Source organism: Mugil cephalus, chromosome 11, assembly GCF_022458985.1.
Source record: "Mugil cephalus isolate CIBA_MC_2020 chromosome 11, CIBA_Mcephalus_1.1, whole genome shotgun sequence".
Taxonomy (NCBI): Eukaryota; Metazoa; Chordata; class Actinopteri; order Mugiliformes; family Mugilidae; genus Mugil; species Mugil cephalus.
The window spans coordinates 6,877,342-6,901,467 of NC_061780.1; the positions used below are offsets into that span (position 1 = coordinate 6,877,342).

The 24,126-nt window shown below is 47.2% G+C and overlaps 1 protein-coding gene across 8 annotated transcripts in view; it reads right to left on the reverse strand.

Moving 5' to 3' along the window:
* Window positions 1-5,462: 5,462 nt before the first annotated feature.
* pou2f2a (POU class 2 homeobox 2a) overlaps window positions 5,463-24,126 on the reverse strand; it is a 38,384-nt gene continuing 19,720 nt past the window's right edge. Inside the window, exons 2-16 of one of the 8 annotated variants that reach the window (XM_047599098.1) lie at window positions 14,759-14,824; window positions 14,560-14,594; window positions 14,304-14,360; window positions 13,110-13,229; window positions 12,586-12,939; window positions 12,149-12,254; window positions 11,953-12,044; window positions 11,691-11,840; window positions 11,432-11,573; window positions 11,059-11,285; window positions 10,583-10,780; window positions 10,265-10,488; window positions 9,411-9,479; window positions 8,996-9,069; window positions 5,463-7,224 (exon numbers count right to left, since the gene is read on the reverse strand). In XM_047599098.1, coding sequence (XP_047455054.1) covers window positions 6,896-7,224; window positions 8,996-9,069; window positions 9,411-9,479; window positions 10,265-10,488; window positions 10,583-10,780; window positions 11,059-11,285; window positions 11,432-11,573; window positions 11,691-11,840; window positions 11,953-12,044; window positions 12,149-12,254; window positions 12,586-12,939; window positions 13,110-13,229; window positions 14,304-14,360; window positions 14,560-14,594; window positions 14,759-14,824 — 2,243 coding nt within the window. In that variant the 3' untranslated portion in view covers window positions 5,463-6,895. Of the gene's footprint in view, window positions 7,225-8,995; window positions 9,070-9,410; window positions 9,480-10,264; window positions 10,489-10,582; window positions 10,781-11,058; window positions 11,286-11,431; window positions 11,574-11,690; window positions 11,841-11,952; window positions 12,045-12,148; window positions 12,255-12,585; window positions 12,940-13,109; window positions 13,230-14,303; window positions 14,361-14,559; window positions 14,595-14,758; window positions 14,825-19,479; window positions 19,603-24,126 lie in introns of those variants that run through there. The other 7 variants (XM_047599100.1, XM_047599105.1, XM_047599099.1 and 4 more) reach the window with 7 other exon arrangements.

Sequence of the window (24,126 nt, forward strand, 5' to 3'; positions counted from 1 at the left end):
TCACGAACGTGAAACAAGGAAACAAGCCGACTGTTGTGACAAGGGGAAATTAGGCGACATGTACTAGGAAGTTGGCAAACAGTACGTTACGGTTGACAGTACGGGTCTTGTGCCGGGGGTTTCTGTTGTCCAGGGAACGAGAAATCATTTACCACACCCATCCAAGTAAAAAAAAAAAAAAAAAATGAAATAAAAATACTCCACCCAGTCACACACACACACAGATGGACATATAAGAGACTGGAGCCCTCCCCTCTTTAACAGCTAACGACAAGAAACCACATCCAGACAAAATGTCAAACTTCCCCTCCTGTCAATATTTTACAGCTCAGTCTTTCACGCACGAGGGAGGGGAGGGGAGGGAGGGGAGGGGAGGGGAGGGGAGGGGAGGGGAGGGGGGGCAGACAAACATCCAGGGGTGAAGGTGAGACAGGTAGACGCCAGGACCAGACATCGGGGTTAACCAAATGAAAAGAGGGAGGGAGGAAGGGGGGACGGTGGAGGGTGAGGGGGGCGGGGGGGTATAGGGTGGGGGGGTGGGGGGGGTGATGGGAGTCAAAGCAGTACTCTGGCAGCACGAGCAGAAAGGACACGAACTTAAGAAAGATCAGAACAGCTACAAAGATACCAAGAGAAACTTCATTATCATCATCATCATCATCATCATCATCATCATCGTAGTCGTTGTCATCGTCACGATCATCATAATTATGAGAGGATTATTTTTCCAATGACAAATACTTAAAAATATACATTTCATCATCTTAATTATTATCATCATCATCATCATCATCATTATTATTATTATTATTTCCCTTTGGATAGCTGAGGTTAATGCTTCAAAGACCGGGCGCTAGGTGACAGAGGAGGACAGCAGACACGAAGGGGTGGATAGATAGATAGATAGATAGATAGATAGATAGATAGATAGATAGATAGATAGATAGATAGATAGATAGATAGAAGGGTGCAGTGAAGGCTTTGTGTTGAAGAGAAGGTCAAGTTAGAGCTCTTTGGTTTTATTCTGTAACATCTGACTTGCTTTGCTGTGTTGCTGGAGAACCTTTGGACTAAAGCTGTATTGTCGAAGAGAGAGAAAGAGAGAAGAAAGGGATGAGGGAGAGGAAGAGGGTGGACGTGTGGATGAGAGCGCGTGGAGGAAGAAGCGGCACCGTCAGTGTTTGTTGTTGCTTTCTTTGCTCTCTCCCTCTCCGGCGTTTCTCGAAGCTTCGCGGCCGAAGCTTTAGACGGATTTGAAGGAGCTGCTGCCGCTCGTGGGAAACGTGAGACGCCCGCTCACTTTCCTGCAGAGGCTGGAATCACTCTCTCAGTGCTGCGCGTGAACCGGGAGCTCCGCGCAGCACTGAGACCGAAAAACAGGTGGAGGGGAAACTGGCCTTGCTCTGCCCAAAATGACGTGGAAATCATGAATCACTCTGCTGATTCAAATACCGCCGCTCAGTGTAAAGACGTGCTGTCCCTAACTAAAGCTGCCAAACAGAACGCCTCTGAATTCACTAAACGGCCGCCATCTGTGACCCTGATCCAGTCATATCAGTCTAGTGCAGGCCCTTTCATACGCTCCTCACATCCTAATTATTTATGTAACGTTTGGTGGGTTTTAGAAGGGCAGTTTATTTAAAGAAAACTTTAAAAAAAAACTACGGACTCCTCTAAAACTGTGCAGCAAAGCAACATAACTTCTTTTAGGCAGCACAGAAACTGAAGCTAAAAACTTTTGGTTTCTATGTGCAACAATTTCTCGACATTTCTTCACATTGCTGCCTCTCTATCATTGTTTCCAGTCTTCATGCTAAGCTAACCAAACGCTAACTTACTGCTACAAGAAAGCGAATATTTCCTACAAAAACTGAACCAGTCCCCTCAGGACTCTTCGTCGGACGCTGCTGCTGAGGTAAATCTCTTGAAGTAACTGTTTGAAGAAAACCGCTGAACTGTGTCGAGGAAAATGGAGATTGTGACCCCTTCCTGGACATCAGGACCGCAGGGAGCGTGAACGCGGTGCCGGATCCCGTGGCAGGGCATAGACTTTGGTATCATTCACTTAGGGGGGTATCCCCGCCACAGAGACCTGCACTTCACACACCGGTCCCTGAAACCCTGATGCTCACAGAAGAAGCTTCCGCTTCCTCTGAATACACAAGAGAGAGACAAAGAGAGCAAAACAAGTCAGAAAGAGTCTCAGAGAGAATCCAGATGTTTTTTTGTTTTGTTTTTTTTCCATCAGGTGCACACTTCAGCCTCCAACTTCCACTTTCTAAACACACACTCGAGTTCTGAAGAGTTTCTGGACACGTCACCTAGCGACCTCGGTGTCAGCCGTTCCCCCCGGTCGCCCGCCCTCCCCCCCTTACGGCCGCTCCCTGGTACACGTGGACATCAAGTTGGTCGACATGGCCCCTCATCAGGCGATAAAGACCCCGAAGGCTAGAGAGGGCTCGCTGACCTCGGGCCGCAAAGCTGCTCCGAGGCAGAAACGGATCCGGATTTGATCTCTGATCGGCGCCAAAGAGCAGCTTTTAAGCCCCCAGTCCATGTCTGACAGGTTGGAAGCGGTGAGGGTCAGATGTGAGGAGAGGACTGTGTTCAAAGCTCAACACGGACAGCGGGGGGGGGTGTTTTTCAGGGCGACGAGGTGTGCGGACGTGCGCGCGGAGCGTTGGGCAGCTCGGCCTTTTTGACCCTCAAATGGCACCGTCTGAATGCAACGGAGTAAAACCGCAATCAGCGATCCGCTCCTTCCCCCGGATTGATCCCCGTACAAACGCCTTGGACCTCGCTTGCGCCCGCTCCACCAGCGCGCCGTCCACACCAGCCCTGGGCCCCGCACGCACCCCGCTTTTTTTAAAGCATTCATCTATTTGGTTTATCATCAAAGAATATGAGGTATATGATGAACTATCTCTCTTTTACATCCTACAGTGGATGAAGAAAAAAGTTTAAACTTCCAGAAAAGTGGAAAGGAAAAAACAGACACAGAAACTTTAAAAAAGAAACCGAGACAGAGAGAGAAGTCGGAGGGCAATTCGAATCGCCCTCTGTCCCTTCCGCCTCCTCCTTTTCTCTCAGTCATGTAAAAATACTTTCGCCTTTGCCCCGGTTGATCTTCTTCTTTTGCGTTTTTTTTTTTTTTTTTGGTTGTGTAGCTGTAAAGCTTTCGGTGTGTTCTCCCGGCGGAGAAAAATGTAGACGACGGAGGCGGCGCCGTGCCATCGGAGAACGCCTCAGGATTGGGACGCGTCGGTCTAATTGCACGAGACGCAGAGGGAGGTGTGTGTCCAGGAGGCCGCACGTCTCCTCCCGTCAAGTCCCAGAAACCCAGAGGTGCTTTCTGCACGGCGCTGCCTCCCGCTACTACCGCGAGCCTCCCTCCCGCTCTGAGAGGGAGGTCGTCTCGTTGAGGAAGAGAACGTCAGCTGTGTCCTCTTATCAGGCCCCTACAGGACCCGTCGGTTGCATTTCTGGTATTATTTGGTTCAAAGAAGAAAGAGCTTCAGCAGGGGGGCAAATAAAAATCACAAATACATCGTAGAATATGAAAAAAGCACCTCTAGAAATAAATTAACAAATAAATAGCAAGACAGAAAAACCCCTAAGCAAATAAACCGACCCTACCCTGAATAAATAGTACAATCAAAAGTCTAACTCATGATTAATAAGGACAAATAAAGAGTTCAAAGAGAGACAGTTAAAATTTTTGGTCTAAAATCAAGTTATTATCATCAACGTTTTTTAAGGATCTTTTTTTTTTTTCTCAAGTCTTTTTTGTACGTTTTTTTTCCTTTTTAATACATTAGCGATAAGTAAGCAGTAGAACATAGATCTTTTTTCTACAAAATCTATAGAAGCACTAACAGATACATTCCGTCTAAGAGTCAATGTGGAGAAAAAGGTTTCACCTTTAAGGTGCGAACCCCACATCTAAGGTTTGGTTCGCGCGTGGACTGTTTTTTTATTTTTTTATTTTCTGGTGTGGATCAAACCAAATATTCTTTGGGTTACGTCTAACTCTGAGCCCGTCAACTTAACCGAGGCCTGTGTGGTTGTTCTGTACCTTTACGTCGCTGGCGTTTGGGTTCAGAATCGCTGCAGGCCCCAATCAGCTTTAGGTTGTTGTCGTTGTTGTTGTTTTTTTGTTGTTTTTTTAATCGTTCAGCCTCTTGATAACACTTACAGAAAAACCCACGGATACGCCTCAGACAAACTGACACTAAGACATGTCTCTGCCCTCGCGCACAGAGAGCAGCTCCTCTCTCCCGCGCTCGTTCAGTATTTGGTTTGGCATTTTTAAGGTTTGCTATCTTAGTTTTTGGCTTTTTGTGTTGTCTCCCCCCCCCCCGCCCCCCGCCCCCTCCCCGCCAAGACAGTCCGTCTCTTTATCTAATAAAAATCTGGAAGCTAAATTTTCACAGTATTTTTTCCAACCACCTGATAAAAATCTCTAGCACGACTACGAAAAAAATAAGGAGCTCTTGTAGTAAGTAAGCGAGTACGTTATTCCAAATAAGTAATAAGCACTAAAGTACAGTACATAAAACGGCATCAAGAGACACAGCAGAGATAAAACAATCGGAACCGACCAACAGAAAAATAAAAACAGATTTTTTTTTTTATAAGATTTCAGTTCAGTGAGGTCATTTGCGTTTAGCTCCATCCAGGACCAGAGGGCCGAGCTGGAGAGAAAGAGAGAGGGCAGAGGAGGGGAGGAAGTGTCTGTCCTTCGTCTATCTGGCCGTCTATTAATCCCTCCGTCCATGCTACACAGTTTCTGAGTGGGGCCGCAGCCCTAAAGCTAACGGACGGACAGACAGACAGACAGACGGAGAGATGCTGCACTTCTTCCGACGCCGCGTCCTCCTCCCCTCCTCCCTCCAGCCACATTTGGTTTGGGTTCTTTTTGGTTTGTTTCTGTCGTTCCTTGGGTGGTTGTGTCTGTGTGTGTGTGTGTTTTTTTTTTATAAGTTTAGTTTTTTTGGTTTGGGTTTATTTTTGGTATCCTCTTACAAAAAGTGTGACGCCTGCTCCCCTTTCGCTACAGCGTGTCCCCTCCTGCGCCTGTCCCAGCACACCCTTCTTTCTGGGGGTTCGGAGTAAAGGATCAGTTCCCTAAATAAAGCTTCCCCCACGGGTTTTTTTTTTTCCGGACGGGCCGTTCTGAAGGGGATTACACCGGCGGTCCTTTCCTCAGCCCCATCGCCGCCACCGTCTTTGTGTCTTTATTGTGTTCATGCCTTGGCCGTTAGCTCTCGGAGAGGAGAGCGCCGAGCCTCGAGAATGCTTTGGTTTCCATTTTTAGAATTAATGGCAGTCTGAGGTGGAAAATGACAGTGAAATGTGATTGATGGAGCGATGATGGAGACAGACAAACACCAGTAAACACGTCTAGACACACAGGGGTCGGAGCGTCTATGCTGATTGACGAGGCAGGAACGAGAGCAAGCTGTGACTAAACTTGGCTTTATTGACTTATTTGGCCTTCAGTCTCAACGGTTATTACTTTAAATCTCCAATCATAGCCCTATTTCATACTTTCAAAATGTCTTAACAAACATCAGTCTTCAGTGTGCGAAGTTTCCAGGGCATGTTCATTTAGCCGCCGACTCACTGATAATGGGTTATCTTTACGAACGAGGGCAGAGTGGTCGGATTAAGCGCACAACAAAATGCCTTAATAAATTCATTCACACCTCCAAATCAACTGTGCCAACTCTCCCTCTGATCTATTGGCACTTTTTCTGCGGAGAAAGGTCACAGGAAAAAAATGTCTGGGACACGAAAGGCAGAGATGATGACAATGAGAACAATTCAAACCCCAGGGCTAACACTACAATAGCACGCGACAATAAATAGGAGCTGAACCGTATAGTGGCGCTAATAAATAATAAAGAACAAAAAAAACAAAACATACTTCAAAAATGTGGAGAGAATTGGAAATAAAAGGGAGAAATGAAACTCATCTATGCTCTTATAACCAGAGGTAGGTAAAGAGGCTAAAGATACATCGTGAAAATCTACAAGAGACACACACACACGGACAGGATGAGTGGATGGCAGGATGGGTTGGCTCGTGATGCGTGTGTGAGAGTAGCAGTAGAGACCTGGTCCTGGATAGCTTCAGTATTTACACGTCCTTTGAATAAAGCTTTTCTCTCCGTATTTTTGGTTTTTGGTATTTGGGATTTTGGTATGGTTGTCGTTTTTTTTTTTTTTTTGTTTTTTTTTTCATTGTGTGTTCCTCCTCCGCCTCCTCCTCAGGTAAATTTTTGGTTTAAACGTATCCTCCCCACTCCTCCTCTTCCTCCAGACCCGCAGCTTTTTGAAACAATAATGATAGTAATACTAAAAAGAAAACGTAAGCGCAGTCCTCCTCTTCATTTTTTTGTTTGTTTTTTTTGGTGTCCTTGCCGCCATTCCTTTGTCATATAGTAAAAGTTATCTTTTGTCATTTTTGGTTTATGCGCGTCGACATCCATCTCTGCTGTCTCTTCCGTCTCTTTGTCAGACAGTCATTGGTTTGTTTTCCTTCAGAGGGACAGAGTGGAGAGGTGTCATGTCGATATCACACGGGTTTTTTGACAAAAAGGTCCCACGTTGCCTCCTTTTCGATCAGTTTGGATAGATAAAGATTTTTGGTTTCAATCTTTCCCTTTCCTGCCCTCTCCCCTCTTTCACCTCTCTCGCTCCCTCTCTCCTCTTTCATTCTGTGTATTTTTGGCATCGAAAGACTGGGAGAGAGAGAGAGAGAGAGCCATTTGCGAGAAAAAATAACGGAAGAAGAGCACAAGAGAGAGAAAGAGATAGCTTTGGTGTGAAAGGTGAGGTTCTTGTTTCCTCTTTCCTCCTCCTCCTCTCTGATTGGCCCTTTCGGCGCCGGTCACTCAATCTTGGCCCCGCCCAGGGAGGACGGGCTGTGTGCCATTTCGCTGGAGGAGCAGGAAGAGGCGGGGCTTGAGCAGGGAGAGGGGGAGCAGGGCGTGGGGCTGATGCTGCTGGCTGAGGGGAAGGGGGAGGCCTGGGAGACTTTGGCTACAGCAGCGCTGACCAGTCCAGCACCGGGGTTCTGGCCCAAGTGGAGGAGGGCCGGGTGGTTGAGAAAGAGGGAGGAGGGGAGGCACCCACCTTGCCCCCCGGAGGCCCCCAGCATCACCTTGCTGGCCCCCTCAAGAGTGGAAAGAGGCAGCTGGCCACCACTGGCTGCTAGGGCTGAGGAACAGAGAGGAGAAGAGAAACGGGTTAGAGTCATCTCTTTTTTTCGGAGCTTTTAGTGTTTGAGGTTTTAATGAGATACGCCGGTGGCTCCGCGTGTTCCCTATCAAGTGAATCTGTGGTTTAAACCTGCCCTTTCAACTCCTCTCCCTTAAACGCGACTAATGAGGAGCAGCGCCTTCAGAAATTTTGTTCGCATTCGTTTGTGTTTACGGTCCATCAGTTTTTCTGTCAGACTTCCTCATCTGCCGCTATAGAATTTGATCATTTCCGAGCCAAACCAGGCAAAAACTGTCCAGACTTGTTGCTTTCAGCAGAAGTAGGCGGAGCCTTACCGTCACCGCTGCTTTGAAATGCCAAAAAAAACAAAAAGTGCTGCATGCACCTATTGGCTCATAAGTTGTTTTTTTTCATCTGGGTGGCACTATTCTAAGTCAACAGAAAAGTGTTGCCGCTGTAATAATTGCACAGCGTCTGATGCTCATCAGACACATCACAGCGCTGCAACAGGTTAGCTGACACGAGAGGTCTGTTGTTATGGAAACAAGGTGCATGATTGGTTGTTTTTCTCCTCGAGCTCTCACGGCTCCATGCGGCGCTTCGTTCGCACACAGACTGCTACATGCGAGCGCAGACTAATCATATTTGTGATTGCATGGCAACAGCGACAGATTCTTTTTATTTTTATTTCTTAAAAATAAAAAGCGACGGACACCCCTCCCAGAAGCACAACGGCTTGCAGCGCTGCAACCTGTTGAGGCTGCTTTTGGTGGAGAAACCGTTCTTTTCTAGCTGCTTGGAGATTGATCTCTCGGCGCATGAGCGCTTTGACCTAAACGTGAGATCAACGTGTGACTCTTTGCTCTGTGATCCTGAGAATCTGACTGACTAAACCCGAGATTTTAAGTCTTGCCATGTGCACTGAAAGACAAACATTAAGAAAACGAAATGACCTGCCAATCTGCTTTGGAAGGATTTGTCGTGACACTTTCCTTTGATCATCCAAACATCTGACTAATGCCAACATGAAGAGACGAAAGGCTTCGAGATGACAGCGCAGACGCACGCACAAAAACAAAAAACAACACAAGCTCACACACGATGGCCCCGTCGCTCACTCACACACACAGACACTTGATGGAATGGCTTGACGGACGCAGATGACGGCGGAGAAGTCTCTCGCCTCTACAACTCGTTTTTTTTTTTTTTTTTGGTTCGACACCGTGGATGAGCGAACACGCTTGGCTGCCTATTCATCCGTGTCTCCACTCGGTAGTCAGCCAGCCCGACTAGGTTCACCCACCATGTATAACCGTATTACTCATCATCACACTTCTCTTTTTGATGCACCCCCCCCCCCCCCCCCCCCCTTCGCAGGCTCACAATTTATTTAAAATGCCGCGCTGGCGGCGGCGGGAGCCGTTTAGTGGTCACAGCTGAGAGAGACGGGCCGCGCTTTCTGTGCTTTTTTTTTTGTGTCGGCGTACGAGAGGGGATGCGTCGTGTACAGTATTTGTGTTTGTGTAGGAGTGCATGAGAGAAAGGCTCCTGGAACACCTACGGCCTATATGCTGAAGATAAAAAAAAAAAAAAGCTTTCCGTGTGTTTATTTGTGTTCTGTGATTTTTCCAGAAGTTAAATAATAATACCTCTTACAATGACCTCAAAATCATATTCGGTTTATCAGGCTTTGTGTCTCGGCTCTTTCTCCTTCCCTGAATGAACCCATTTGCCTTTCAATGTCTCTCTTGTTCTCTCTCACACACACCTTGGATAGTGGCCAGGGGATTGTTACCGAGGAGGGCTTGGTTCATCCCTGTGTTAACTCCCATCACAGTGTTCCTGTTGTGGCACACACACGCACGCACGCACGCAGCACCACACATGTGCAAGCATTTACACAAACACAGACAGGCAGAGGAGAGAAAAGGTGAGGGGGGGGAAAAAAGGCAGGTTTAGTGGCAAGGACAGGCAGAGGACAAATACATCGCTGCACATACAGTACGGAGAGCCGCAGCTTGCTGACAGTTGGCTTCACAGACGTGAACAGGAGGTTAGAAATGCAGAGAGGAACAAAGAGTCCCGGAAAATGTGAGAAACAATTTACACTAACTTCGTACACAAACACAAGCCTGAATGATCGTTTTTGTCGTGTGCGTGTCGTGCGTCTCCGTCGCATTCACCTCAAGTTTGCAGCAAAATCGGTGATGTAGTTAGACACGTCACCGTTCTTTTTACCCATACGCCATAAGCTGTGGACACAAGAATCACACACATACACACACACAGGGTTACAATGCACTGCTGCACAAATGAAGCAGTGGCATGTCGGGATATCAGCGTGTGTGTGTGTGAGAGTGTAAGAGGATCAACCATTTAACTACAAACTGCAGGTGAATCGAGCGTGGTGCCGTGCTGTAGTCATAGTGTGGTTGTTTATGGAAATGTGTGGTTGTTGCATGTGTTAACTTTTCGACTTTGCTCATGCCTAGGGGGATAAAGAAATAATGACTAAGAAGAGGAAACTGATCACAGACCCAATATTTAAAGGGACAGGGTGTTTTCTGCTATCACTCATGCACTGCAATGCGACTATGCATTTAGTTTACTTCTCATCGAAACCTGTTTTCTCAGAACCACAAGACAGAACCAGATGTTTTCTGTGTGTGTGTGCGTTGGTGAAGGCCCTGAAAAAATATTTAGTGCAGAAACTGTGTACCTGGTTCTTCTTATCTTGTCTGTGCATGGCCTAGTTCACTAACTACTAGAGTTAGATATTCCAAAACTAGTGCAAATACAGTCAAGAGTGTACTTCATACTGTTTTCCACGCACTCCACCCCCTAGACCCTTAATTTGAAAAACAAGGAAGAACTACAAAACCCAGGGAAGAAAAGAAGCAAATGTGAGGAACAGCAACTCTCCTTTCAGGAGGGACAAAAGTGCAACAAATGTCGTTTGTAATCCGGATGCACATACTTGCAAAAGGCCGCCTGACTTTAAAAAATGACATGCCGACAACGTCTCCCGGTCTCTTACCCTGTGTTAAGGTTGAGTGTGCTGTGGCTGGGAGTGGCCGGGCTGGCTGTGCTGCGGGGAGGAGGGGGAGGAGTAGCCGGGGAGGGCGCGGAGCTGAGGGAGGGGTGGGTGGAAGTGAGAGAGGGGTGGCTGGAGGTGAGGCTGGAAGTCAGGGGGCAGACGGAGGACATGGTGGTCACCGTTGTGCTGAGACTGGTCATGGGCTGCGACAGCTGACTTGACATCTGTTATAGATTAAAAAAAAAAAGACTTTCAGGTGAATTAAGCCACACACATGTAAACCAACAAGTGGAAAAGGGAGGTTGAGGATGGAGTTACCATGTGAGGGCTGTAGCAGGGCGGTTTGTGCGTTGGTGGGGCAGTGGGGGGCTGGCTGGGCAAAGGAGGGGTAGCGCTGCTGGGGTTGATGCGCTTCTCTTTCTGCCGGCGGTTGCAGAACCAAACCCGGATCACCTCCTTCTCCATGTTGAGCTGCTCGGCGATCAGCAGGATCTCCTCTGAGGTAGGCTTCTGGTTCTACAGAGAGGGGGGGGGGATGACGCGAGTCTTCAAAGTGACCAAGAAAACGAAATGCTTTTCGAAACCAAAATGAAGAGGATCTAAAGACCTTTTTTCTCATACACTTTTGGCATGTGCCGCGGTGACAGGAAATCACACAATCACTCGTATAGAAACACATTAGTCATTCATTATTAAATAAATCATCATCCTGTAATTCTTTATCTATTATCAGTCATTTTACAAGAAGGCACATAGATGTAGGAGAAGCCCGTGAATAATATTGCTTATCATACCGTCATAAATGCACGCTCCAGAGCCACTCGCACGTTCGTCTCGATGCTGGTTCTCTTCTTTCTGCGGCGACCAGGGAGCCCCTCGAAGCCCAGAGAGGGCGAGGACAGGGAGCTGGGGCTGGGCAGGGTGCTGTCTATGGACATGGTCTCTGAAGGACACGCGTACACACAGAGAAAGTCAGCGCTAAACTGACTACGGCGCGCAGCACCGACTCTATGCACGTTAACTGCAGATGTGGAAAATATCATGCATCAGACCTTTATCTTATCTGAATGTGGTATTGCTGATTTGATGACTTTCGAAACTAATGTCAGCTGCATTAATCATACGGTAATCTGAATGTAAAGCGCTGCCGTTGTCATGTGGGCTCACCTGCATCATTGAGCCACTTCTCCAACAGTGGCTTCAGCTTGCACATGTTCTTGAAGCTGAGGTTGAGCGCCTCGAAGCGGGAGATGGTGGTCTGACTGAAGTCATTGCCGTACAGCTTCCCCATCGCCAAGCCCACGTCTCCCTGGTGGACGGACGCGACAAAAACAAACAAACAAAAAAAAAAAACAGCACAGTTACGGTTTTAAGACCAGCCAAAACACATCGTCAACTCATCAACCTCCGGCGCGTCTCTCCATACCTGCGTGAAGCCCAGTTTGATGCGTCTCTGCTTGAAAGTGCGAGCAAACTGTTCCAGCTCCTCCAGATCGCTGGGCTCCTCGGGGTGCGAGGTCACAGAGGGCACCGTGGTCACGCCTCCGCCGCCGCTCACCTCCCCGCTCTTATCGCGCTGCAGAAGGAAAGGTACAAACCGGAGGAATGAAAGTGAAAAAGAGAAAACAGAAGTGCAAAGAGTGGGTTTTTTCTTTTCCACTGACTAAGGCACGAAAGTTTCCTCAAACCTGTGCCTGGAGTCCCATTCTAGTTGGAGCAGTGAGCAAGCTCCCTTGGTTTTGCTGAGGTAGCGAAATAAGATTTGGTGTCGATAGGAGTCCTAAGGGGAGGGAAAAAAATCACATTATTAAGTGTAAATATATATATTTTTTAAAAAGATATTTATATCTTTAACTCGTCCCGCCGTGGAAACGGGCTGCCCACCTTGCTGGCCCTGCTGTGCCTGCGGGAGGAGGAACTGGGCAGGAGACGGGAGCGTGTGGCCGGGCACCAGCACCAACTGCTGGAGCTGCAACAACTGCTGAATGTCCTGCTCAGTCGACAGAGGGAGGACAGATGACAGAAAGAATGAGACTACACTCACTTCTCAGTATAGATACAGATCAGTCACACACATGTTTGTATGGTATATTTCCAGCTGAGGAAATAAACCAGCTTGGAAGGAACAGAGCACACTGAAGCAAGAGGAAAAACTTTGCTGTAGTGTAGCATCGCATACAGGAGTAGGAAAATGCGCGCATTCACGTAAAGTGGAAACTGTGAATCATGATATGTATAACAGACGAACAGTTCCGTGGGGCGACAGCGGCTCCTCGATCAACGCGTTCAGTCGGGAAACGGCTTTGACCGGCAGTCAGTACCTGGGCAGTGAGCTGGATTGGCTGGGAGAGGGTGAGCTGTGGCGGAGGAGGGTGGACGGGGACGTTTTGCGTGGCGTGCTCCTGCGCGCTCTGTCCCTGTCCCTGGGACTGGGACTGAGCCTGCTGCCCTGTTTGTCCCGCTTGCTGCTGCTGCTGCTGCTGCTGCTGCTGCTGCTGCTGCTGGGCTTGCTGATTTGCTGCCGCAGCTGCCTGAGCTTGCTGATTGGCCTGGGCGGCCGCGTGGGCAGCGTGAGCCGCATGGGCCGCACTTGACTGCTGCACGGCCGCGGCCAGGAGCTGCGCCTGAGCCTGCTGCAGCAACAGCTGCTGCTGCGCCGGCAACAGAGCCGTCAGCTGGTGGGGAGGCAGAAGTTGAAGTGGTGGGAGAGGAGAGATGAGGAGATAAAAGAAGGGAAAAGGAGAAGGAAACAAAGTGTTCAAAAAGCGGCACGAGAGAAGCGAGCGAGGTACGAGCGAAGCAAGGTGTGCGCCTCTGTGCGTCTTGTATCTGAAGGCAGTCCTACCCCTGCTAGCTGGGAGCCGGTCAGCATGAGCTGCGTGTGCTGCAGGGCTGTCTGTGAAGGGGTCGGGCCGTGAGAGGGAGGAAGTGCCGGGGACATTTCAGCGCACTCCTCCATCTTATTCTGGGAAGAAGACACAGAACCGGAGAGAAAATGAAGAAGAACCACTATCTAAAATAGTTTTGGCTTGCACATAATTAACACAGGATGATGACGCAAACGCATAAACGGGAAGAGGAGAACATCACTTAAGACTGACAGTAATACCAGCGACAGAGTTTGTACCTTTACCACATTTACAAAAGACATTAATCTAAACTTTTCTGATACGCGCTAACTTGCCAGTGAGTTACACTGGCGAAAAGAAATGCATTCGGTATAAACAACTATGCACTGAATGTTATCTTCATAAAGGTTACGGTAGCTAGCATTTGTTTAAAATAACTGAGCAAGGTGTTGATTCAACTGTGTTTTCATTTTGGAGCATTTGAACCGTATCGTGTTATCTTAGCAAACTCATTTTACGATAATAGAAAATACTTTTTCCTTCATTCCTACTTAGCTTAATAGCACCACAAACTGCATCCTCTAATGTGATCCTACAGTTGAACTGCTGCCCTTCTTACTTTCTTTCAACATTTTAACAGTCATAAATGTTACATTAGAATCCATTATTTTTCACTTTTTTTTTTTTTTTAAACGCCTTTCACAACTTTTAACTAAACAACATTTACCGTAACAGATTAGATTTCACAAGAACAGTCCAGTAATTTTGCTGCACAAAGGGATGAGACTTTTTCACTGGACCGGGCAAGTTGGAACTGTTAAGAGAGGATCTCTTCCAGCTAAATGATTTGCATATCTCTTGTGGTATGCAAATAAGCGCGATTTAACCTTTTGGTGACAAGCAAAATAATTGATTTATTCCAATTCTGAATGGGTCTCATAGAGTCTCATCATGCTCTCCGCCCTCAGCGAATCTGTTTACATTGGAGAGTGGGCGGAGAGTCGACGCGTTATCAACCTCAACGTCGAGCTCGACAAAAAGGCAATTCAGCGCATAGAAATGAATACAAAGCTGAGGCAGCCGCACTGTCAATAAAGCCTTGCGTGTGACGTTAAGGCACAAAAGATGCACAGAGATGTGCCCAGGCATGCACGGGCGGCTCACGGGCTGACACACAATAAAACACTCACCTTGCTGCTGCTCAGGTTTGGTGACAGCGGGAAGGGACTGACTTTCATCGACTGAGCCTAGAAGAGGAGAGGCACACACAAGACATGACTTTCCGCATGGGTTTCCTGTGACTGATGATCATGCATGAGAATCCTTCTCAAAGTGTTCTACCACTAGGCTGCGACCAGCAAACTAAGTGAGAAAATAAAAACTAACCCTAACCCTAAGGCTCTGCTGGTGGCAGACAGATGTAGTAATCACAGGAGTCACATGTACCTGGTGATTTGATTCAGGTCCATTCCGCTCTGAATCTGCGTGGGAGGGAAAGGAAAAAGTGATAAATCACATCTTCACTGCAGCACTTACATCTGTAATTTCCGATGTCATGCATGTACGACTTTTTTCATTTTAACATATTGCCTATAAACCCCGCGTGCGCGCGCGCGCGCGTGTTTATTGGCCCAAAACATCTCACCTGTGCCCTCCAACGGTGAGTCAGCCCCGACTTTCTCAAGCTCTGCTGGCTTTGGCATCCTGATATCTGTCACAGGGAAAAACACACAGACAAACGCATCATCAGCCGGGCTCATTCTCAAACAGAACAGGAGGCGAAGCAGGTGATCAGAATTTAGATGACAAGAGGGGAAAGAAAATGTCCAGGGCGTTGATCTTCAGATAAGTTAGGGTTGAGAATTTTTGGGTCACAGGCTGGGGCCTACACACTGTACATCAAACAATTGGGCTGAATCATTCACTAGAGGAATCCAGCCCACATTCATTCACTCTTTCCAATTAGTGGTTTGACATAAGAGTAGGTTGACCCAAGGTGTTTGCTTGTTCTAAATATAACTTGAGGTTGTTTACGTGGGCATAGCTTGTGCTAAAAATGTCTCGCACAGTGTGTCATTCATTACAAGGCCTCATCACTTCCTGATATCGGGACAGCCCCATTGGCAACGGCAAGCAATAAAGTGGAGCATGAAATTGAAGTTCTTCTATGCATCACAAAAACATATGTGCACTTTTGTAGGTAGCGTAGGGAAGACGGGAAAGACTTGAGGAGAGAACGCGTAAGTGTGTAGTCGCGCACATGTCTGTAGTATTCTGTGTGTGTAGAAGTTCTGTATTTGGTTTTCAATTAATACTCTTATCTCACTATGAAAGACATTTTATTCATCTGAAACCACAGGCTGTAAAACTACTTTTTTTTTTGGTGTGTTGTCCATTTGAAACTTCTTTCCCCCCTCTCTCTTTTTCTGTTTCTCCCGAACAACCACACTCTCACACGCTCGCACACACACACACACACACACACACACACACACACACATGTAGAGCTACTTCCCTTTTGTGAAAACATGCAAATCTGCCCAACGACCAACTAATTATATCTGCCACCTGCATAATAAACTCTCAGTCTCCCTCCTCCTTTTTCTCCCTCCTCTTTCACCCTTCCTCCTCTTTATCTCCACTCTCTTGTCGCGGTGTTGTTGCTCATGCCGCGGATGAGAAAGCACTGACATTATGGGGAACTGCAATTTTCCCATCAGCTTCTGGTGCTGCGCTTTCATAAATATGACACGGAAAATAGCCTTATGTGACTTTCTTCAATGTCGACGAGCGAGTGGTCAAGCGCGGCTTTGGCCATTGGGGGGCAGCAGTGACACACGGAGATGATGACAGAGCTGCTCCGCTGACCTGGTGCCAGTTTTAAATGACCGAACCATTAGTGGAGTGCAATCATTGTTAAGACAAAGGGATTTAATTTTTACAGACCCCCCCCGCCCCTCCTCCTCTTTCTTGAGAGACACATGCAGGGCTCGTTGCAGTGCAGCAGATGTGAGAAAAGTGGACTTGTAACGTGTTTTTGGGGAAAGGGGGAAGTGACGATCAGCTCAAAAAGATCCACTCTGCCCCCCACGCCGGCTATAATCCCGTGTCAGGACGCACCGACCGCAGGATTTCCCCCAAAGAAAGTCTAAATCTAATTCTGTCACCGATTATGTGCATGCAAGCGTTTGGTTGTTCTATTCTTACGGCGAGTTTTTAGTGGTTATCCCGGCATCATACATGGCACCGGCTTTGGTGTTATTTGTGAAACCAGAGAACTGTCCAGTGTTACTCAATTCTGGTCAGCAGCCACTGAATATGCATCAAAATGACATCACCGAAGCTACACCTTCCTCTTCCCATCCACGGGAACCATTGTATGTAGTGCAGCAAAATTTATAAAAAGCTCAGAGCTCACCCCCCCCCCCCCCTCACGTGGAGCTATTCTCCCTCACACTGAAATCAAATCCATCACATGTAAAAAAAAAAAAAAAAAAAAAAAAAACGGCTTCAGTGCGGGGCCCGCAAAACGAGCTGCCTCTTCCTACTGTACTGCACGTACGCAGGACACGCAGAGAAGGTGTGTGTTGATTCATGGCCCAAAATGGCCTACAGACAGTAGCATGGTGGATAATGTGGTCAGTAATACAGTGGTGGGACAGTATATCAAGATGCCGTGTGTTTTTCTCACTTCCCCTCCCGACTTCCCCTTGTACCGGGTTGAACGCAGAGTGCTAAACCCAACACTTACTGTCAGCGAGGCTATTAATATTAGCCTGGTCTCTCTCCCTCTCACTCACTCTTTCACTCTCTCTTTCACTATCTTTTAAAACATCCCTCTCTTTTACAAGCCACTGCTGCACACGGGAACATGCAACATGTCAGCAATGCGTCTCAGTGAAGCTGTCTCTGGAGTGAGCTGGAGTTTGCCTTTAGTACAAGGAAACTTTCTAAGAAACTTTTTTTTCTAACATAATAAACTGTCAAACTGTTACATGCTATACTTACAGCGAGGCTTGTTTGTGACCCTGCAAGACAACTGTACTGCAGCACACCGGCTGTATCTCGAGCAGATCAAATTTAATGCTGTATAATCCTGTGTCATGAATATCTGATGCAACAGAAAGGAACAAGGAACAACAGCGTCTGTGCTCAGTCGGGACTGTTTCTGTTAGCCTCCTCTGGGTATTATGGCCGAGATGAAACTCCTACTGCTGCAGCCACCCTGAACCACCTTCGCCCGCCCTCACCCCGCTTTCTGATTCAGGACGCAGACCCCAGCGCCGAGGGGGGTGTCTGGGAACGGGAGTCATCAGACTTACTAACTATGGATCAGAACCACTGAGCACCGCTGCGGACGGCTGACTTTTGTTTGTAAAACCCATCTTCAAAGAGTTCGTCGCCCAACTGAGCATCTGTTGCACGTCTGAAGTCTCAATTAGAATAAAAAGAAATTAAGGAACAGGTGGCCGAATATAAGACTAAAGAAACTGATTACGAAGAAATATGAAACAATTAAATAGGAAGCAGAAGGAAATGTAGCTGGGGTGACAAAGTGACAATCATCTGTTGTGACATCTGATTGTGACGATGAAATAGTTTTTTTTTTGTTTTGTTTGTTTAATCCAGCTCAGTTTTCACACAGTCCTGTCACACAAAACTGACTCAAGATGTAAAAAAAAAAAAAAAAAAAAAAAAAGCAGCTCATTAAAAGCTTCTACGTTTAACCAAACAGTGCTGGAATATGGACGCACGTAAAGAGGAATTCAAATTTCAAGCGTTCACAAATACGTCCCTCAACTGCACAACAGCTCAGAGCGTATGCAGAATATTGTTAAGGTGTAAAAAAAAAAAAAAAAAAATTAATTTATTGCACTGACTCAATTTTACCAGAGGAAGTTACTTTGTAAGTCTGCAAGACTACATAGTTTATATCATTAATTAAAAATGCCAGTGTTGTCACAGTCAGCTCATTTATTCTGTTTTAATTATTTTTAATTTACTAAAACGTCACACGGCTCAAATGTGACATTTGGAAATAACTGCACCAAATAAGTTAAAAAAGCACATTTTTTTTCCTGATTTGATACTACATGTTTTGCATTAATGCTCTAAACTACTCCACCACTGCAGACCCTTGTTTTATTTACATTGTGACACTTTGTGGTGTGTTGTCTGTGTCTTTTGTGAGGAGGACGTGTCACTCTGGTCAGAGCGACTTCCCGGAGGTTGCAGCAGTGACCACAGCAGGTTCAGAAGTGACTTGGTGATTTTCAAAGCCATGAATCTCATGAACAGCTGTCACTGTCTAAGAAACTAATATTCTTTAAATTTGCGTCCCGGTAGCAAAGGCTGAGAGCCGTGAGCTAATTGACATTTCACGTTTGATTTCTGGTAATTGGTGAGTCAGCTGGCAGCCTGCTGTGCTTTGCACTGAGACTTGTCGTCGGTCAACTGAAACGGCGTATGGCGCTTCCCTCAGTCAGAGCTGACCACCAAGACGAGGCCGCGAGGCCAGAAGAGTCACACTTCATTCTGCTTTAATTATTTTTAAATACTGAGAATGATTGCTATTTGAGGAATTTCCTCTTTTGACAAATCTGCCCTCTTTTCTTTTTGAAAAATAAAAATGTCTGGGCGCTTTAAAGGTGTCTTTTAGATTCAGCTGCTGTAATTAAAACTTTAAAAGTGAGCAAAGCAATAACAAGTGCATCCCTGCAACTCTCTCTCACACACACACACACACACACACACAAACAAACAGTGGTTCACATCGGCTTCAGAGTCACATGGGAGGAAACCCTATCAGCAAAACATCTATAAAGTTAACACAAATAAGAGCGCAGCAGCGTTAGAATAAAAAGAGAAGCTGTCGGCGATGGGAAATAATCGACCTGCAACACCGAGTTCGTAGTGCGCTGTAACAGACCTCTAAAACAACTTTCAGAAACCGAATGTCCACAAGAATATTTAAGCATTAAGCATTCATTTTCAACACACACACACACACACACAGACTCACATGGAGGCAGGCTACGGACTGACCTTTCCCTCCGCCTGCGACAGGCGTCCACTCATCCATCCATCCATCATCCTTCCATCCCTCCACATCTTTTGCTTCGTACCTCCTCGCAACCTTTGATGTTCTCTAATTAGCTGAGCTTGTAAGACTTGGTGGCATTAATCAACAGCGCAGACACAGTTCTCTCTCACACACACACACACATACCCTCTCTCACACACACACACACACACACACACACACACACACACACACACACACACACACACACATCTTCCTCAGCTTAATTGGTCTTGGTAAATGAAGGCCAGCAAAGAGAGAGGGCTGCACAGACAGTCACTCACCTGGCAACCACATACTGGAGAAGTCCTTTGCTGCTATTGCTGCTGTCTTGGTCATATCTGTGTGAGAGTGTGTGAGCTACCTGAAGAAAAACTCTCACTCTCCCTCTCTCTGTAGCTCTCTAACCAAAAAGGAGGGGTGTATTAAATCATATGGTTGAGAAAATTACTCTTACCCTCCCTCTCTCTCTCTCTCTTACACACAGACACGGCAGTCCACACCCCCAAGCCCCACCTCCTCCCCACATCCTGCAACACAACAGGAAGTAAGCCTCAAAAGAGTAGGAACTCAGCTCAGAGGAGAGAAAATACAAGACTTAAAAAAAAAAAAAAAAAAAAGAAAGAAAAAAAAGGGGGCAGAAAAAACAAAAGAAAGGGGGACACGCAAGAGGCAAGAGGTTAGAGAGTGGGAGAAAGTGAGCGAGCGAGGAGATCGAACAGATAGACGAGGGAGGTGAAAAAGAGGGGGATGATGGGTGCCGTCGGAAAGTGATGGCGCGGCTGGAAACAGCCGCTCACCCGCACACGCAAGAGAAAAACAGCAGGCTTGACATTCTGACCAAAGAATGCATCATAGACATGTGTGTGAGTGAGAATTCAAAACATCTCCAGAACTCACCTGATCACATTTACATTAAACTCTGACACATTTTTTTTCGACAAGTCGCCCGGAGCCCGTCGCGTTCGCCACGAATCCCCCAGGGGTCATGTGTGTGTTTGTGTCTGACTGTGGGGTCGCCTCCAGCTAGTACACCGGTGGGCGTGTGGTGGTCTGTCGAGGGAGTTCGACACCAACACGAGAAGATGTGAGACATCCTCATCTAAGTTTAACAGCCGGGGCTCCACTCTAACCCGAGCGGAAGGAAAAACTCTGTCACTACACTCACTGTACCACTGACCACGCCACGCTGTGGGCTGCGCAGAGTGATACGCCACAGAAACCCACACCGTGAATCTCTACACGTGATGGGTAGATGCGGCGTGGAAGTGGAACATTGTAGATAAACAAGAGATGAGCAATTATCGGTGCCACCCACTGGGATTTAAGAACGAGGGGAGAGCCGTGAGTCGAGGAATGATCTTGAGGAGGCAGAAGAAGAACGTGTTTCAGCACAAATTCCTGCCCCGGTGTTACAACGTGAACGCGTCAGTAGGATGAACCGGCCACAAGGTGGCACTCTTGAATCTTTAAACCTGATGAACAAACAGGTTTTGTCCAAGGATCCTCATCATCCCTCCGTCCCTCCCTCCCTCCCTCCCTCCCTCCCTGTCCTTCTCCCTTGGTCCGAGTTCACTAATTCAAAAGCTAACGGCAGCAGAGTTCCCAAGTTTAACCTTATAAATACTTTATGTGGTGATTTACAACAGTCCAATGTACTGCTGGGTAGATGCTCAATGAGAAGTGCATACAGCGCCGCACTGAAGGCGCTCTGTTATACACAGACTTTTTAAATCCGTCAGCACAAACATACAAAAGAATGATGTTCTGGGTATATATGTATTTATCAATATCAGCATTGATAAATGAAGTTAACCAGTGACCAGGTTTTAAATATCACGGTCAGATGGTTGCGGAGTTTCCTACAAACTGACATATGATTACTTGATTAATATCTAGATTTAGGGATTAATTTAGAACAGAAAACTGATGCATAACTAATGTGATAACTAAAAAAAATCTAGCGTGAAACTTCTAAAATGTGAATTTTCAGACGTGGTAGCAGGCCGGACAAATTGGACTCTGGGAAATTCTGAAAGATCATGTACCTGTTTTATGGTGTTTTATTGATGAATGATTCTATGTTTTAAAAAAAAAATCATTAAGAGATTATTCTACAGATATATTTGCTTTGCCAGTTATTCTTGTTTCTTGGTGCTCAAAAACCTAAAACCACCACCTCTTTGTGGGCAGGCTGGACACCAGTGCGTCCCCACGCCGGAGACAAATCCTCACTTAAATTGGTTCCATGATTTACATGATGAGGTTTCGGCCTTCGTAAGTGTTTCTCTACTCGCGGGTAATCAGCAGCTAGCGTGTGCGTTTGTCGATGTGTTTACGAGGGAAGCGTTCGGCCGGGCCTGTCCAACGACGGAGACAGATTGCACATCAGAGGGAGGGGGGGCTCTCCGGGTCAGAGGTCACCTGGGCAGCCTGGCTTTGGCCGTGACCCTTGTTCAAACCCCAATCTAACCGCATAACTACCAAAGTGTGCGCCTTTGTGCGTGTGTGTGTGTTGCACAGTTCATGGCCATGGGGGGCCTTCCTGCCCCAAGGAGGTCTGAGCCTCGGTTACCATGGAGACGTAACCCAGAAGTACCATTGCCATTCAGATCGTATTGGGCCGGCGGTAAATGATCACAAATGAAGTGAAGTGTGATATAACGATTAACAAAATTGACAAAATAATCAATAAATATAAACCGACACTGTGACTGTGTGAAAACACTGCGAGTATTCATTTAACTGGTTTTTATTAGATAATCTGAGCCATGTGCTTATGCAGAGTGTGTTTTGGTCAGTGTTTGTAAGACAATAAACACACACACACGCGCACACACATATATATATAAAGACGCACACACAAACAATCTGATAGTGGGACCCCAGGGAGGAGGATGGGGGGAGGCTGAGGCCTCTAGAGCGCCATCAATCACGGCACTGTCAGAGAGTGAGGGAGAGGCAGGGAGGAAGGCAGGGAGAGTTGGGGGTTACTAAGGGAGAGAAAAAGAGGAACAGTAAAGAAAAAAGGAAGGAGCTGAGAAAGAGTGACAGGAATGAAAGGTGAGCAATTGAGAGAGAGGAATCAGGAGAAAGGATGTTAGCTGGAAGGAGACAGTGTGTATAATGGGTCATTGCAGGGACAATTGTAAAGGCCTCCTAACCGGTCTGGTGTCCCTCCATGGCTCGGCCCTCCTATATCCAGCGCAGCCTCGGGCCTGGAGCCCACACTGACTCTAATTCATATAATCCATCACATTCTTCTCCTTATAGATGGGGACGGAGCACGGCCCAGCGATGGACCCACCAAGTCCAATACACAGTCCGACGGCAAGACTCTATTTTACAAGGTGAGAGATTTAAAATCCAGTCTCGTGTATATACGTGCGCGTGTGTGTGCGCGTGTGCAGGTGTAGCCCCATGAGGAGTTGCAGGATTATAAACAGTAGGTCTGGCAGTGTGGAGACTACAGAGGTTGAGGTTTTGTATGAGAAGCAGCAGGGGCTAAAACACACTCACACCGTTGGCTACCCTGGGACCAGCGCCATCTCAGCCGCCTACACCTTTACAACACCTATTCCTCTCCTGTCCTAATACCTCTCAATTGCTCCTTTTCCTCTGGCCCCACTGCCCCTCCATCCTTCTTTCGCGCCGTTCCCCTCCTCTCTATATCATCTCGGCAGCCCATAGGGAGCCGGGGTTTGTCTAGACAGACACCGCTCTCTCCCACGGCGCTACCAAGGTTGAAGCTCAAATCTTTATCTTCACTCGTCTCATCCTCGCTCCTTCTTCTCTCGGCATAGGAGTGAAGGGTCTGCGGGGAAGCGTCGCCGGCCTTCATCAGTGGCTCAAGGAGCGCTGAGGCCACTTTACAACAAACTGTCCACTCACACTGACAAAGCAGGCTGTAGGGTCGAAATAACCCTAATTGAAATACAAAGATTGAAGTACTTCAGCTATGCCATCTTTTGGGGCATTATCTTTTTGCCCAACTACCACCTCTGTCACCTTGGCCTGTTCTTCACCTGCTCTGTTTCTTTTCCTTCAAACCCTCTCATCATCACTCCACTCTTTCTTTTTCTTTTTTGTGTGTGTGCGACCTTCCCCCCTTTCCTATCGCCAACTCAAACTTTCTCCCCTCTCCTCTCGCTGTCTCTCTTTCTCTCTCAGACCTGCTGGTCAGCAGCAGCTGTGACATCACTGGCCACTGTTCTCCGCTCGGATTGGACACTCGGCCACGTTGCCAGGCAACAGCAGTGAAAGGTCTCGGCGAGAGCGTGTGTGTGTGTGTGTGTGTGTGTGGCGCGCGCGCGCATACGTGTGTGTTTATGTCTGTTTATAGCTACGTGAGTGAAAGGTGTGTGAGCGATTTTCCTCGCCTTGCCCTTTATCTGTGCATGAAGAATGATCAGAACAGATCTAGTCCTGTGCTTTATCTCAGATCAAAGCATGTAGATGATTGGGCTGCTTCGCCGCTCTCCTCCACCACAGAAGAAGAGGGATGTGTGCGCATCGCGTTAATGAAAAAGAAAGATGGTACAAGTGTGTGTGCGTGTCTGCACTTGCGTCGAAGCCAAATAAATGTGTATGTTCGTGTCGAATTTGGATCTGTATGTTGTGTGTGTGTGTGTGTGTGTGTGTGTGTGTGTGTGTGTGTGTGTGTGTGTGTGTGTAAGCCCCCGGGAGCGGGTGGTTATTGTATCTGACACAGCGGCTCTTTCTCGCGCCTCATATTTCTGGGCCGATCGATTCCTCTGACTCCCGACAAGACAATAATCGCACCTCCCTCTCTCACTCCATCACTACCATTATTACTGACCTCCCCAGGGAACGAATGGGGAGGGAGGGGGGGAGGGAGGGAGGGAGAGATGAGGAAGGAAGGAAGGATGGAGTGAGGGAGGATGAGGAATGATGGGGGGGGGGGGTAAAGA